The 16,608-nt window shown below is 42.3% G+C and overlaps 1 protein-coding gene and 1 long non-coding RNA gene across 2 annotated transcripts in view; one reads left to right on the plus strand and one right to left on the minus strand.

Annotated features, from left to right (window-relative positions):
- prox1a (prospero homeobox 1a) overlaps nucleotides 1-9,363 on the minus strand; it is a 90,539-nt gene extending 81,176 nt beyond the window's left edge. Inside the window, exons 1-2 of the mRNA XM_051919554.1 lie at nucleotides 9,017-9,363; nucleotides 583-2,386 (exon numbers count right to left, since the gene is read on the minus strand). Of these exons, the coding sequence (XP_051775514.1) occupies nucleotides 583-2,315 (1,733 nt within the window). The 5' untranslated portion in view covers nucleotides 2,316-2,386; nucleotides 9,017-9,363. The remainder of the gene's footprint in view (nucleotides 1-582; nucleotides 2,387-9,016) is intronic.
- Nucleotides 9,364-10,799: 1,436 nt separating this feature from the next.
- The window catches only part of LOC114665919 (uncharacterized), a 32,657-nt gene continuing 26,848 nt past the window's right edge, over nucleotides 10,800-16,608 (plus strand). The window contains exon 1 of the long non-coding RNA XR_003718476.2: nucleotides 10,800-13,210. This is a non-coding gene — a long non-coding RNA (uncharacterized LOC114665919). The remainder of the gene's footprint in view (nucleotides 13,211-16,608) is intronic.

A 16,608-nucleotide genomic window follows, 5' to 3' on the forward strand; every position in this document is an offset into this window, starting at 1 on the left:
AGCATTGCTATTAAATCCCTTTTCTAACAATACCAGTTATGAATTAGATTATATAGCTATTAATAGGACTATACAGCACATACAGGAACTATAAGAGAGGAAAATAACCAGGTATGAAAGGCGCTATTTAAGACAAATAGGCAGATAGCCAGAGAGATTCATAGAAATTGCCACTAATTAAGTTATCTTCCTTATCATAAAACTGTTTAGTATTTTATTACATTTTTGTAAAGGACAAATATTTTATTAAATCCCAATAATGCCAGTTGTATATTTCATTATATATATAAATGCCTTATATGTAAAGGAACTGTATAAGAGACTCAGACAGATGTGATAGCGTAGTTGGCAGGATTAGATAGATAGATAGATAGATAGATAGATAGATAGATAGATAGATAGATAGATAGATAGATAGATAGATAGATAGATAGATAGAAGGCACTATATAATCAATAGACTTTAGACACTTTGCTTTGCTCTCCTGCTACCTTTTCCCTCCTCCAGCTCTCAAGTTGGTGAGAGTGGCACACCTCAGTGACATCGCACCGCAGACATACACAGACACTTGTTCAAAAGGATATTGTACTTCCTGAATAAGGCGATATCTCTGCCATGTCTTGGAGGTCCCCACACTCGGACTTTATTAGGGACAACGACAGGCCCTCGTTGGTGCTGCCCGTGTGTGTTGGTGAACAAGAGCGATGGCTCATGTGGTTTGATGACATCTTGGTCCGCAGGCTGCTGGTCTCTCTGGACAAGTCCAAGGATTCTGGAGAGGCCCTGTCCTTGCCCGGATAGGACACCGAAGGGGCACCTAAAGGGTTCTGAAAGGGGTATCCCATGAGAGGAAGGGGAAAGGGGTGGCGGAAGGAGGCCGAGCCAAAGCCCACCGTCGCCGACAATGGCGAGGGGTGCAGGGCAGGGTGGTGGTGGCTGGCGGAGGCCGGGGCAGAGGCAGACTGCTCGGAGGAACTCTTCCGAACCACCAGGGGCAGCGCTTCTGTCTGGTCATTGGAACTGGGGACCTGTATGCTGCCAAAGGTGTCGAGGGGGTTGGGAAGGATGACATCACCGAAGCACTGCAGCCGCGGATTGGCGGGGTGGAAGGTGGGGTTCTCCCCATTGACCGCAAAGCGGGTCGGAGGCACCTGAAGAGGTGGGAAGACCTGAGGGACTGGGCGTGGCGGTTTTGAAAACACCTTGACCACCGTGTCCACCACCTGCGACATGGCGGTGTTCAGTTCCTGTTTCAGAGTCTCGGCCAGCTGCTTTCCTTCCGTGTGCATGGACGCTGGCCTCTGCTCCTTGCCCCTCTGCCCGTCTCTCTTGTGCTTCTCACTTTCTGCTACCATTGCGTGTTCTCTGATGAGCGCCCGGGCCCGGTCGATGAAATGCCCGGGGTCCAGATCAGACATCTCGTTATCCGACCTGTCGGCAGCGGAGTCCAGGGCCTGGTGGTCCATGCTCTCCGAGCGCAAACTGTCCTCCGACAAATTTCCATCCTCGTCGTTTTCGGAATCGGTGCTGTCGTAGATTTGGTAAAACTTCTCCTGCAGCTGGCGCAGCTGCTTCTGCATGTCCTCCAGCTGCAGCTTGAGTTGCCGGCGCTCCTCGTGCTTCTGCTCCTTCCTGGCCGAGACGAGCTGCTGGAAGCTCTGCTGCTGCTGCTGTGGCAGCTTCTGCTTGCGCTTGTTCTCCCGATAGCTCTCCCGGGGGCTGGGGGGCTGCTGGGCCCCCTCTCGGTCGTTGTCACCACCGCGCAGCGTGACGCTGGGAGAGTGGCTCATGCCACGGATTATGTTCTCCACTCGCGCCCTCTTGGCTCTCAGGTGCTCGTCGCTAAGCCGCTCGATATCAAACTGGCTCATGGTGGGCCTGCTGAAGGGGGAGAGACACTCCGGGGGGCTCTCTCGAGAAGAGTTGCTGCACGCGTCCTCCTGGTGGATTTCGGAGCCCGTGCTGGAGAGGCCACTGCCTTGGAAGCTGGCCTCGTTGACACCGTTTTTGGTCATGTTGCTTTTCAGCAGCTGGGAGATGATGGTGGCGCCCGGGAAGGAGATCATGGCATCTTCGTAGGAGTTTGCCCTCTTCAGCAGTTTGCGCAGCACATTGGACTTCTCGCCATCTGCATGCTGCACCACCGAGCACTCGACGTCCTGCTCCGAACTGTGGGGATTCATGGCACTGAAAACCGTGGCTCTGGCTTTAGAGAACACCACAGATGCTGCCCCTACAGTCCTTTTCACTCCAATGTCAACTCTTCTTCTCTTGGTTTGTCTGCTTAAGAGGGCTGTGCTGTCATGGTCAGGCATCACTGGACTGTTATTGTGCCATCTTCAAAAGCCTGTCAGCTGGGCACAGCTCAAGCGAGAATCCTGGGAACCTGGCCAACAAAACAAAAGGACTGATGAATCATTTTCTTTAAATTTCTCCAAGTTTCCTGACCTCAATCCTGAATAAAACATAAAATGCACGGGGCATACTGGGATTTATGGCACATTACCGTTATTGCAGTGTATTAGGCAGTCTGTTTGAAAAGAGACATTTTGGAAAATTTCTGCTCCAGTGATTAAAGATGGATTAAGATTAAAATCACACGCGCAGGCACTCAAACATACAGACATCAACACGGACATATGGATGGGAAGAGAGGGGCCGGCGGTTGGACGGACAGAAGTATGAGATATGAGATGCACTGTAGGATAGACAGACAGATACGACAAGTCGGGCAGAGAGACGCGTAAATGAACTCGCTGTGTTAAAGTAACATGGAAATGTGCTTGTATGGATGTTACTTTAACACTGCAGAATGTGAGGGGAAGATAGACATGAAAAGAGAGACGGGTTCGAGTGGCGGTGCTAAATAATCAAAGTGAAAGGCACAATAAAATGGAGGCAATTCAGAAATATGAAAGACATTATGTGAAACAGATAGATATGACATGCACCGTATAAACTAAGTATATGGATATACAAGGCAGTGTGTAAATGCAGGCTGAGAGGAAAGACACTATAGATAAATGGAAAGACAGAGCAAAACTAAAACTAAAGGGGCTAAAAGGTAATAAATCACAAACAGATATTATGACACTATAGAAAAGAAACAGACAATTAAAAGGGACTCGTGCTACATATTAGATAAAGAGGCACCATATTAGAGAAAGTGAGACATGAAAGGCAGCATGTAACAGATAGAGTGATAGGAGAAGAAAGAAAGAAAGAAAGAAAGAAAGAAAGAAAGAAAGAAAGAAAGAAAGAAAGAAAGAAAGAAAGAAAGAAAGAAAGAAAGAAAGAAAGAAAGAAAGAAAGAAAGAAAGAAAGAAAGAAAGAAAGAAAGAAAGAATTTGGTCCTGGATAACTTGGGCTTCTTATAAAAAATGTAACGATAAGGAAAAGAAATTTTCAATGCGCTTTTCAGCAATCCGAAGTCAAGTCAGAGTTTCAAACGTTTGAGTGGCTGTAAAAAGGCGCTACATTAAGACACCACATAGACAGATACTTCTGATGAGCTTCAATTCCCTATAACTGATTGTTTTGTTTTTGTTTCTTAATAACACAAACTGGACACAAGTCATTTCTCAGCCATCCCAGTTATAATCCCAGGATGCAATGAAAGGCCGACGTTGAGTCACCAGACACACAGCTAAACAGCGAGAGCTCAACTGATTGTGAGGCACTCGTGCGACTCCCAGAGATTTTTCTACATGATGGCTCTTTTTCAGTTCATGGTAATGCCTTTTGGATTTGATGAAGCTCCTGCCACCTTTCATAAATTGATAAATAAATATGAGTATGAAAAAATAGACTTGTTTGTAACTTTATGACCAGATATGAAAAGTGCTATATAAGACAAGTAGGTATAGGTAGCCAGATAGATTAATGGAAATTACTGCTGATTATATTCTCTTCCTTATAATTAAACTGTTTAGTATTTTATTTCATTATTGCAAAGGACAAACATTTTCCTAAATTCCAGTAATGCCAGTTGTATATTACATTATATAGATTTAAATGTCTTATATATAAAGGAACTTTATAAGATACTCAGATTGATAGACAGATGTGAAAGGTGCTATATACTGGGAAGATGTACATGGGGGCATTATTAGATAGATAGATAGATAGATAGATAGATAGATAGATAGATAGATAGATAGATAGATAGATAGATAGATAGATAGATAGATAGATAGATAGATAGATAGATAGATAGATAGATAGATAGATAGCATAGTTGGCAGGATTAAATAGATAGATAGATAGATAGATAGATAGATAGATAGATAGATAGATAGATAGATAGATAGATAGATAGATAGATAGATAGATAGATAGATAGATAGATAGATAGATAGATAGATAGTCCACCTATTACTGTAAGTAACAGACATATTATATCGAGAGAGGTGATTGAACGACCAAACAGACGAGCAGACAAATAAACAAATCAATCTGCAGCAGTGATACTAAAATATCCCCACAGTTCCGATGCTGCAGTCCAGCATAAAATCCTACAGAATAATTAAAAAATAAACCATCCTGATATACTGGAGGCGCCATATTGTAAAGTAATTCCTTGCATACGATAAATAAATTTAATGATAACTCTGACTGGAAATATTTTGAAATACAAAAAAGGTAAATCAATAAAATTAAAAAATGCTTAAAAACAATTGAACTCAAATTCTGTTATTCTCTCATTTTGCACTAAAGTGCCTCCTGGTGACAAGTGCAGCCGGCAATGGCGGGACAGCCGCAGCGCTCATCCTGGATGTCCGACGTTCCCACGACACACTGCCGGCCGGCCATGCGAGCAGATGAGGGGCTCACAGAGTCGCCCGTCGGTGTCACGGCGGTGGCGCTTTACTACTCAGAGATTAATGTTGTGACAGATGACTTTTTAATTATTATTATTATTATTTTTACTGTTCATTTTGAGAATGTAATGAAGTGAGAAGCACTACATCAAAATAAAACCGAGTGTTGCTGATTCAGAGCATAATTATGACCAGTGTGTCTAACACTTTTGCTTTATTTGAATTCTCTAAATCGATTCACTAAGTGCTGTGCTGCTTCTCTGCGCTGGCTGTTTACTTCAAAGTGACATTTCCTACCGAAAGTCCCCGCTGCGTCTGCACGTGTTGCACACAATTCGGTTTGGAACTCTCGCCTGCCGTTACTTGTATGCTGTCAGTAAAACGAGTTGGCTTGACACGGACGTCGTCCTTTTTGGGTTTCAGACTCCATTAATGTAAACAACACAAAGTGACAGTTGGCAGAGGGTTAAAGTGAGCCCTTTATTTATTTATTTATCTTTTTTATTTTTTTATTCCTCTATGCGGGACCAATAACTTTTCGAGGAAGTGCAATTCCCGGTGCGTTCTGCGGCTTTCCAGCTCTTTTCACGCGCCGTGCTGGTGCGGCGATCACGTCTGGGGGGTCCCGGCTGTGTGTTTATCTGAGCCCCCCGTTGCCCATTCCCAGTCTCCCGCATATTAAACTCCTCACTCACTCGCTCGCCCGCCCAGCTTCCTGGATTTGCTGCCATCAAGTTCGGGTCACCTGTAAAAACATCGGGACAGCGTCTGTGACAGGCCTGGCAAAACGCCCCTCTATTCCGACCAAAATTGCATCGTCTGCCAAAGGAAAAAAGTGATGGCTTTCTGTTATTGTTTTTGATAAAAAGCAACGAGAGTAAAGTGTAAGTTTCGAGCTGTCAGCCCGTTTCGTTTAAATCCTTTTTCTCTGCCTCATCTTCTGCCTACGCGGTCCGTCAGCCTTCCTGTCGCCGTGCAGCCGCCGTTAACTCCGAAGTGTTTGAAAACTTTGAAGGGCTCTAAAATGTAACAAATGCCGTATTGTGAGTCGGATTTAGAAGTTCGCACAGGGGGATTATTCAGAATTTGGAGAACAATTGACGACCATGAAAAAAAAGCGACGTGCACGACTTCTAGTGAGGCGGCAAAGAAGCGATGAGCGTTAATTGGGCTTCGTTCATAAACGATCATCTCTTTAGCGTGTTTATCAGCGACATCAACAATGCAGCGCACTTTGTAATGAGCTGCGCCGCAAACTCCACGACAGATACAAGCTGCACGGTGGTCGCGAGCAAAACAAAGTCCTCCTGTCTGTTGTAAGACAATCCGCAAAAACGGGTCCTTCGGTGGCAGGCGGCTGAGGAAATGTGGGAAAGTAAAAAGCAAACGGAAGCTTCACACCTGCTCAGGCTCAACGGCAGCGGTGCCGGGGCGCTTCTTCGGAAGGGGGGCTCTCACAAGAAGGTTCCAGAAAGAGCCTTTAGGGCCATAACTAGGTCCAGAAACATTCCGGAATTAGATGACAACAGATTTGTAAAAGTGAAATGGACTCGGGATTTAAGAAGGCCCGGTTCAGCGTATCTTGATTTGTTGTACCTGACGGGTCACCGACCAGACGTTAAAGATTTCTGTTTAGACCTCATATTAGGGACGCCTAAAGAACCAAATTCACACGCAAAGAACCCTAATTGGTTCTACGTGGGCCTACACATCCCGCACCGTTACCTGTGAGAGTGTGCTGTGCATAACGACATGGGGTACAAACCTGTGACAGACCGCCGGAATGTGGCCTGTGATTTAGTATACTGGTAGAGATGACGTAATCTGAACCCCAAATAAGCCCCAACAACTGGGTGGCACCTTCAGCACTCAAACTAGATCAAGACTCGCCATTAACTAACAATGTCGCACGGGATGGGCCAGCTTCACAAAACCGGTGCACAAAATGACCGGTGCCGCAGCCCTCGTACAAATCAGAGTGCCCACGGGGTATGGGGGGAGTGCGGGGGTTTACACACAAATATCCCCAAAGAATCCACCCGTGTGAATGTTCCAGAGAGGAGAACCGTTATTTAATTAAGGATGTGTCCATTTATTAAAATAGCCAGATAACAGATTTGTGAACGGAACTCTCACTTCCTACAATAATGGCAGCTCAGTTCAGGCTTTCTGGATCCGTCAGTATATTCGGCCTGGTATAGTAAAGAGTTTGTCCACGAATTTGGAGTCCACCTTACTGGGCGTATAGCCCTTCCCAGAATGAACTGCTTCTTTGTCCATCAGAGCGACCAGTAACCACACCACCCAGTAAAGCGCCATCACTGGGCCAGCATTGCGAAGAGTGGAGACGGACCTGCCCTGCCCTGGCAAGCATTTCAATCCAACAAGTACCACCAGGTGTGCGTTTTCATTTCTGTCAAGCGCGTCTTCATTTTTAAGTTTCACTGAAAGGCCAACATTAACACCGAGAATATCTGAATCCGTTTGTGAGCAGCAAGCAAGCAGCCATTGAAAATAATGAGAAGTCAATCACACGCTGCTAGAAATGAAGGATCAAATCATATTGGTCTACGAAACAAATGTACAGCCACGTCTTAAAGCAGTAAATGAACTGCACGGCAAGTAACTGATTTACCTGAACTGTTTAAAAAGTGCTACCTGTTGTACATTATAAAAAATAAACTAGACGTTCTTTGGATTTTAAGGTCCTAATCATAAAATGAACAATTAAAGGCACGTTCTGTTCTCTCATTTTGTGAAATTAGTATTACAATCCCACTACAAACAATGACAACAAAACAAAGTCAACATGTAATGCAGGTCTCTACCTGGGAGGAAAACTCTTTGAATTGAACAAAGCGGCCATTCCGCTCAATAAAAGAAAAAAAAAAAAATCAACTTCAGCTGGCTGCACATAAGCTGGAAAAGAAAGAGCCGCCTTATGTGTGACAATTGTGTCAGGAGGGGCCGAAAATACAAGACCTCTCAGGCTGGCATGAAGTCGTGCTGACAATCCCCTCCGTGGTAACGAGATCTAAAGAAAGTGAGACGCACCTGTCTTTTCAGACAGAGCCACAGCGAGCACGCGCGTGCGCACCCCCGCGCCCGCTCACTGTCCATACACCACGCACCTGTCTCTCGGCACGCATGCGCACTGCGCCTCCAACTTCCAAACCTCTTCACTGCGCTACAAAGACCTGTTTTTTTTTTTTGATCCCTCCGTCTTGTATTTTCGGGTGATCCCTCAGCAGTGGGGTCGCTTAACTCCCGTAACGAGGCATTTAAACGGGCTGCCTCAAACTTAAAGAAAGGTGTGAGTAATGTGAAAGAAGAGCGGGGAGGAAAAAGGGGCTTCGAGTTAACGAGAGAGCGTTTTTTACCGAAATACCCTGCTTGCAAATGAAAGCTTTTATTTATTTATTTATTTAACTTTATTTGGTTTGACCAGATTGCGCACTGACTGCACGATATGACGTAACATGTAAAGGAACAAACACGCGATCCACTTTTTTTCCATTGCTGCCTTATTAGATTGGTAATCACCTGCAAATTTAGACCAAACCACGTCGTTATTAATAATAACTGTTACTATAATCATAAGAGGGTCTAGCAAAAAAAAAGTTGCGTTACGAACTTTCGAGCGCATCCACTTGGAGTACAAAAGCCGTTGAGTCGCGTTCAGCACAATTAGTATAAGAGTCACACAACTGAAATCCATGCGACACCGAAAAGAAAGAGAAGAAGAGTGTAAGCAGATTGGACTCCGGAGTCAAAGAGGGAAAACAATAATACAGAAGTAAACATGCAAATGACAAGCAAATGCTTCACCTGACCAGATGAAACAAAGTCTACAGAAAAGACAAAGGGAACATATGCTGGGATGAGAGGGGAGCGCGACGGGCAATCGGGGCATTCCTGACGTTTTTCAGGCGTTATTTCTAAGACACACCGCGGTGAGGACTGATCAAAGTGAAAGAAACTAAAGACGGGAATACAAGCAGTAACTTTACGGGAATAAATCTATTCGCCAGTCCAATCCGTGCAGGGTGAAGAATAACGCGTCTCCACCGGATCTTCCCAACATCATTTTACATTTCAAAAACGGACAAGCGAAGCGCAGAAATCAGAGTACAAATAGCCCCTTTCTCCGGTGGGCAGGCTCACAAAGCACGAGAGCGAAGGACAAGGTTACTTACTCGGCGGATGAGAGAAAAGTGCGCCGCTTCTTCTTTCCCCCTGAAATGGAGAAGAGAGAGAGAGAGGAGCGCGAGGGGCTGCCCGCCCGCCTGCCGCTGCCGCTGATGATGAATATTGTAATTTCTCAGCAGCGCTATGCGCGACCCGAGCAGGGCTCTTGTGCGCCGCTCTCCTTCCGAGGCTTGTAATTGTCTGTCTCGGCGGCGAGAGGAGAGGCGAGCGGGGCTCAGCTGAGTTGCTGCGCTCTCCCACCAACAAGATTCACTTTAAGACTCGGCTGAAGGAAACAGGAAGACGGCGCGTCATAATCATCGTGATGTAACAATCCCACCTACCAATAAGAAGCGGCCTGAGGATTTAATGGGATACAAAATGCTGAAGTTTGCCGAAAAAAAAATGAGAAAGGCGTAGGTAGCGCGTGCGGTCGGTAGAGGCCGAGAGCATCTCCTCGGGTCTCCGCAGGAGGTGTGCAAAAAAACCAAAAAAAAAAAACAAAACGGTCTCGTACCTTCGTATCGATTAGTTTACGTCCACCTAACCGTGCAATAGAAAATGTCCAGTTTACCCAACCTTGCTAAGACTGAAGAATATGTAAATGTGCACCAAAGGGGTCCAGTGAAATGGGAAGAGAGGACGCCCTCAGAATCTGAAACTCCAGCTGGACTAAACTGGACTGGACCGGACTGGGGGGGTGCGGGTTGGGCGCCGTCATCCGAGGTCCGTCCTGACCCAGCTGGAGGTTTAATCACTCGCGACTCTTGTGCGTGTGTTTTGTTGAGCACAGTTTATGACAGTAAATGGAACGCCCTGGGACTTCTGGATAGCCGTCACAGCCCCGAAATGTTCTGATGACACCGCATCTAAGACGAGCTTTACGAGAACTCACCAAATGAACCTGTCTTGTCTATCATTGTTTGGTCTTTATCTTTTATCATCGCCGATTTTCTCTTTCTCTTTGAATTCGTTTTCTTTTCTCTTTTGCAATTGATGCACATTTACGCGTTAAAGAAAGACGAACAGATAAACCTCTTCAACGAAAAAAGTTAAATTCAGAGCAAAGCGACGAGTCCGTAAAATACAACCAACTAGAAATTATAATACAAGGTCAGAGCGGGGAATGTCACCTCATCCGAAAAGAATCGTCCTCCTCAGATATGACTTCTTCATGTAAACTGCATGTGCGATGACAGGCGGACGGACGCGGGCCACAGAAGAAATGCAAGGGGAGGCGAAAACTGGCGAAAGGAAACGAGAGAAAACTTGGATGGGGACAGGCGGGACAGACAGCTGAGCGTAAAACGGGGGCGGCAACCGAATAATAATAATAATAATAGTAATAATAATAATAATAATAATAAACAAGCATACTTTGATATGGAGTGTTTGTTCAGGTGAATTGTTCTGAAAGGCACCGTGCCTTGTAATCTAAGCAGTGCGGTGCATAAATTTATTACCATAGATAAATTAAAAGAAAAGGCACTATATTAGATAGATAGATAGATAGATAGATAGATAGATAGATAGATAGATAGATAGATAGATAGATAGATAGATAGATAGATAGATAGATAGATCTGAAATAAACTCTGAATCAATAGATGAGAAAGAAAGAAAGAAAGAAAGAAAGAAAGAAAGAAAGAAAGAAAGAAAGAAAGAAAGAAAGAAAGAAAGAAAGAAAGAAAGGGATCCTTGTAATAAAATTTTGTTATAAGAAGAAATTTTATACAATGTTTTTTCAGGAATGTCTGTTATAACCCTAGACAGAAATGTTTTAGTTGGCCATGAAGGAACTATATAATAGATAGATAGATAGATAGATAGATAGATAGATAGATAGATAGATAGATAGATAGATGTGAAGGAATTATATCACATGATAGATAAATGTGAAGTACATTATAAATTAATAAATGTAAAAAATGATATAGCAAGAAAGAAAGAAAGAAAGAAAGAAAGAAAGAAAGAAAGAAAGAAAGAAAGAAAGAAAGAAAGAAAATATGATGCTGATTTGATTAGCTTGGGATCCTTTATTATAATTTCTTTTTTAGCAGTCCCAATAATAACCCTAGTGATACATGTCATTACATGGCCATGGAGGGCACTATATAATTAATGCGAAAAGCACAATAAAATGCAAATATTGTACATATAGTGCATGCAGGATATGAAAGGCACTATTTAAAATAGATAGATATGAAATACACCATATGAATTAAGTTTATGGATATAAAAAGTAATGTGTGAATATAGATTGAGAGGAAACACACTATAGATAAGAGAGAAATAGAAAAGCAGTTATCAGTAACACACTTTAACAGAGTAATAATAAAGATGCTAAAAGGTAATAAATCATAAACAGATATTATGACACTATATAATAGAAATAGAAATAAACATATAAAAGGGTCTCCATAATAGGAAATGTGCTGTATAAGATAAACAGGCATAAAAGGCACTATATTAGAAAAAAGATAGACGTGAAAGGCTGTATATAACAGACAGAATAATAGAAATTTGTAAAATGATAGATAGATAGATAGATAGATAGATAGATAGATAGATAGATAGATAGATAGATAGATAGATAGATAGATAGATAGATAGATAGATAGATAGATAGATAGATTTTAATTATCCAAAAGGACTGGCCATTGATGTTAAAGAGACCTGCTGCTGTCACGGCAGACGCGCACATTTAGCACATTTTCCAGTTTGAAGTACCACACAGTCTGTGTGTCTCGTTCAGATTTGTAAAAATGTATTCCGATATCCGACAGCTTAGCAAACTAATAACCTTGAAAGTGTGTGAACTCTTAAGTATTAGGCCCCTACAAGCGTAGTTCTTTTCATATATGTGTTTTATATACTAGTGCAGTGTACGTTGGAGAATTAAAATTAAATTAAATGCCCGCCTCTTTTCCTAAAACTGCCTTCCCCGGTGCAGCTCACGCTGAGTGGCCCGAGACTCGAGCACTCCTGGTCGGCGTGAGGCTTCTGTTAAGGTCGCTCGTGTACATCTGCTGATCAAACCAAACGACGTTTTTCCAAAAGACTCCACTCGAAGACGGGCAGTTATGTCTCATGTCCTCATATTTTAACTAAGCAAACCTTACGTGACGTGTAGGCTCTCCGTTTATTCGTTAACAGTTTAAATAGAAATCTTGAAATGTGCTTTGAACGTTACTTCCTTGTTCATTCTATATATTTACAACTGTGAGAGAGAAAGATGAGTACTTCTGTGAGTAGCAGAAATAAATATTTCTATCCAAATTTTAAATTAAATTGTAGGGACGTTTAAGCAGATCTTGTGAACACAGCGGCTCGTTTTGTTTTCTTTAAGTTGGAATGCGAGGCTCATTCCGTTGGACGAGCAGGAGTCGCTCAATGGCGAAACTGATGAGGTTTCATTTCGGACATATTGATAGAGAGCATCAGAATATTAACATAAAAAGAATTGGGTGTGTAACACCGAGACACCCAAAACTCGTATTATTTGACACTTTACTGTGTCAGCACAAGAGGAGCGACGCGGCGTACGTCCAATGGAAAGCGTCACGGATGTGCGCGTCGATGATTATTAGTTGTATTTGTATCCATACAGTCATTCTCACGGGCCGTTTTTTATTTTTATTTTCTGGATACAGGGCTATGTATTATTATTATTATTGTTATTATTATTATTATTGTTGTTGTTGTTGTTGTTGTTGTTGTTGTTGTTGTTGTTCTCGTTACGGCACCTTCTGTTGAAAATTGCACTGCCGGAGCCCGAGCGCACTCTTCAGCTATTTGTTATAATTATGGAATATGAGCGCCTACTTTGTTACCTACTTTTAATTAAATCTCTCGACACTTCAGCTTTGGTGGTTCGCCAACAATACCCCCTCCCCCAGGCCTGCACACACACACTCACACTCACACACACACACACACACACGGTCCCCCCCTCTTTATTATTTTAATTTGTAAAGAAAAGTAAATTAACGAAAAGGGAAGTGCGCTTTCGACCAGTAATTTCTGTTGCGGGCGGGACGAGCCCTCCAGCATCAAAACAGAAGAGAGCGCGATGTCGGTACCTGCGGTGACCACGCCTCGTACTTGAAGGTAGAGAGTCTGCAAAATGTCAGCTGTTTGTAGTGGTGACCTTTTAAGCAGGAACAGAAAGAGCCAATAGAAGACGCTCGTGTCGCTTTAAGGTAAGGAAACGAAGTCGTTGACTACAAGTGCGTGTGCGGCTTTGACAGCGAGCGCCTGTCACGGCTCTTCACTTCAGTGACGGCACTTTGGCTTCTTTTGGTTACGTTTCCCCCGACTGTGTGTAGTGATTGTTGTGGAGTCCCGATGTGTTCGCTTAACTCAACTTCTTTGTTGTCATTTCTTTACTTATTTATTTTGTAACGAGTCCGAAATGAAGGTAGTCGGCCTTCATGTTGCACAACCTCACCTGTGGCCGGATTATAACTGCCGTGTTTCTAACACGGAATGAACTCCACACCGATCTTTGATTTATTGTCAGTACATGTAAAGTACGTGCCTTGTGCTGTTCATTTTCTGTTCATTTGTATAAGAAGGGTTATTTTGCAGCCCATCTACCCCCATGGAAGACGTGATGACCACCCCAACAGGACCACAGGATCTGTCATCTTTGATTCTCCCTGCAGTTCTTAAATATAACAAACACATTATTATTATTATCATTATTATTATTATTATTATTATTATTATTATTATTATTATCACGCACAATATCATTCCATTTATTTTCTTTCAGAATAACTTCCTCCGTCGCGGTGCTCGTCGCTTTCTGTTTTATTTCCAATCCCACCGGAAACCCGAAGAAGCAAACGCATCCGCGTCCGTCCACTAAGCTCGGGTGACAAGCCGTCGTTCCAGCTCGTTAGCAGCCGATTGAAACCGAGCATCCCGTCCCTCGTAAGCCTTTTTATGACCAGTTTCACGTGCCCGGTAGCAGCTTAACTTAGTTTTTAATTCTGTATTCCTGCTACTTTTCCCAAACTCGTTTATTGAATGATTATAAAATAAGCCAATCTATACTTTTTTTTAAGCATTTTTGATTCAGTCTCGTTCTGATTCAGTTATGTTCTGTACAACATAAATAAATAATAACCCCATGGTCACCGAAGTTAAATAAATAAATGAATACATGAACGTTCTGATTCTTAATGCCTTTCTTATTTTTGCCGTTTTTCTTTCAGCAGAGTACAGACTGCCAAAAAGGAAAGCGGAGTCATGCAGGCGGCAGTTTCCATGTCGCAAAGAAGTGTTTTCGAGGACGAAAAAATTAGAAGGAAGTCAGAACTTTAGTGTCAGGCATTTCTTTTCCAAAACAGGTGTCCGACTTATTTTGAAACGCGAGCCATCAGGCGGCATCACCCCCAAAGGCGAGATTGTTGAGTAAATGGAAAAACATATTACGGCATTAAAGGAAGATTGTTTAGAAAAGGAAGACGGAGCCGAGGTGTAGAGGAAGCCTGTTTATTAACACTGGACACCTCTTATCGCAAAAAATTCCAGATGGATCGGCCTTCAATAATTCATACGTGCTGTCAATTGGCATCGCCACCTTGATTGGGATTCCCGATTTGACAAAAAAAAAAATCAGTTTAAACGTGAAATTAAACGCGCTTGGCAACAAGTTGGCGCAGACATTCGACAGGTAATAGAAACACGGAGCACGAGTTCATAGAGAAGGTTAACAAAACATGGAGTTGGGGGGCCGACAGAGCAGCAAAGGCACTCGCGAGTGAAGTTCTGGAATACTGGAGAGCACAGCAAAGTCAGAATGATGGCGAAAACGATGATCTAGTAATGCAGTCAGTACGGAAATAAACACAACAACAACAACAACAATAATAATAATAATAATAATAATGTATTTTCTTTAAATACAAAATCTATTAGCATGAATTTATTAAAATCTGTAGAAAAAATAGTAAATGACGACGTGTTTCGGATTATTATTAACTGCACTTTTATAAACCATTCATTTACACGCTTATTTATTTTATTTTATAATTTAGGCAAATCTTTCCCAGATCACCGAGTGTATAAATATCTTTATGATATCCTCGAGCTAATTCTTTATTTCGGCGTGCAGTAAATGAAAATTCAAACGGAAATCAGAAACTTCTTTTCGCCTAAAGTCGACTTCAACTTTTCGCTTTCCGCGCTTCACGGCGACTCCTCGTTCGGAAGTCATCTCCTCTTTCAGGCTGCCGGGACTGCGCAGCTTCTCGTTTCCACTTTAATGCGCCGTCCTGGACGTTAAAATGGGCGTCCAAGAGCAGCGTTTCAGGAGGGCGACTTGGAAGGGCCTCGGAAAACGAAAAAAAAAATACGTCGGCGTAGAAATAAATACAAAAAAAATAATAATAATAAACCCGAGAGCCACTACAAGTGGCGGCTTTGTGTTTGAGGGGTGTCAGGTTCTCAAAGGAACTTCAGAAACTTCCGACCTTTCTTTCTTGACTTCTGTCTTTTAAAATGAAACGAAAATGAAGAAGTGAGAAACTGACAGGACTAGGTGCGCGTGATTAAGCAAAGTTCAGAATTTGATATCTCTTATAAAGCGCCTTTCTATCTATCTATCTATCTATCTATCTATCTATCTATCTATCTATCTATCTATCTATCTATCTATCTATCTATCTATCTATCTATCTATCATATAGTGACTTTCATATCTATCTACATAGCAAAATACAATATAGTGCCTTTTCTTTTCTACTAAGTGCTATCCCTACAGTATATGATCGAGGTTACTTACAATTGAAATTATAACTAATATTGCTGGGAAAGGCATTATAGAAAATTTATATGATATCATCCATCCATCCATTTTCCAACCCGCTGAATCCGAACACAGGGTCACGGGGGTCTGCTGGAGCCAATCCTAGCCAGAAGAGAGAACAAAGCAGGAACCAATCCCAGGCAGGGTGCCAACCCACTGCAAGACACACACACACACACCCACACACCAAGCACACACCAGGGCCAATTTAGAATTGCCAACCTGCAAGTCTTTGGACTGTGGGAAGAAACCCATGCAGACACGGGGAGAACATGCAAACTCCACGCAGGGAGGACCCGGGAAGCAAACCCTGGTCTCCTTACTGCAAGGCAGCAGCGCTATATATGATATCATAAGGAACACAAATTAATTGGAACTTTTTTATTCTTTCTATCTGATACACAATGCCATTTTTATTTAGCTAACAATATATATTGTTTTTCACATCTATCTATCTATCTATCTATCTATCTATCTATCTATCTATCTATCTATCTATCTATCTATCTATCTATCTATCTATCTATCTATCTATCTATCTATCTATCTATGTACTTTATATATACTTTATGTATATTAATATATATTTTTCTTTTTTCATGGAGGGGTACCAACAATTTGTCCACATATATACTGATAATATTCTAAGTATACTTTCTATTTTTATTTATCATCTAATCCTGCCAACTACGCTAAATATCTATCTATATATCTTAAATTAAGAGTTCCTTTATATACTATATAGTGTATTTAATGTCTATAGAGATGAGATTTATCGTACTA

This window comes from Erpetoichthys calabaricus, chromosome 15 (assembly GCF_900747795.2).
Source record: "Erpetoichthys calabaricus chromosome 15, fErpCal1.3, whole genome shotgun sequence".
Taxonomy (NCBI): Eukaryota; Metazoa; Chordata; class Cladistia; order Polypteriformes; family Polypteridae; genus Erpetoichthys; species Erpetoichthys calabaricus.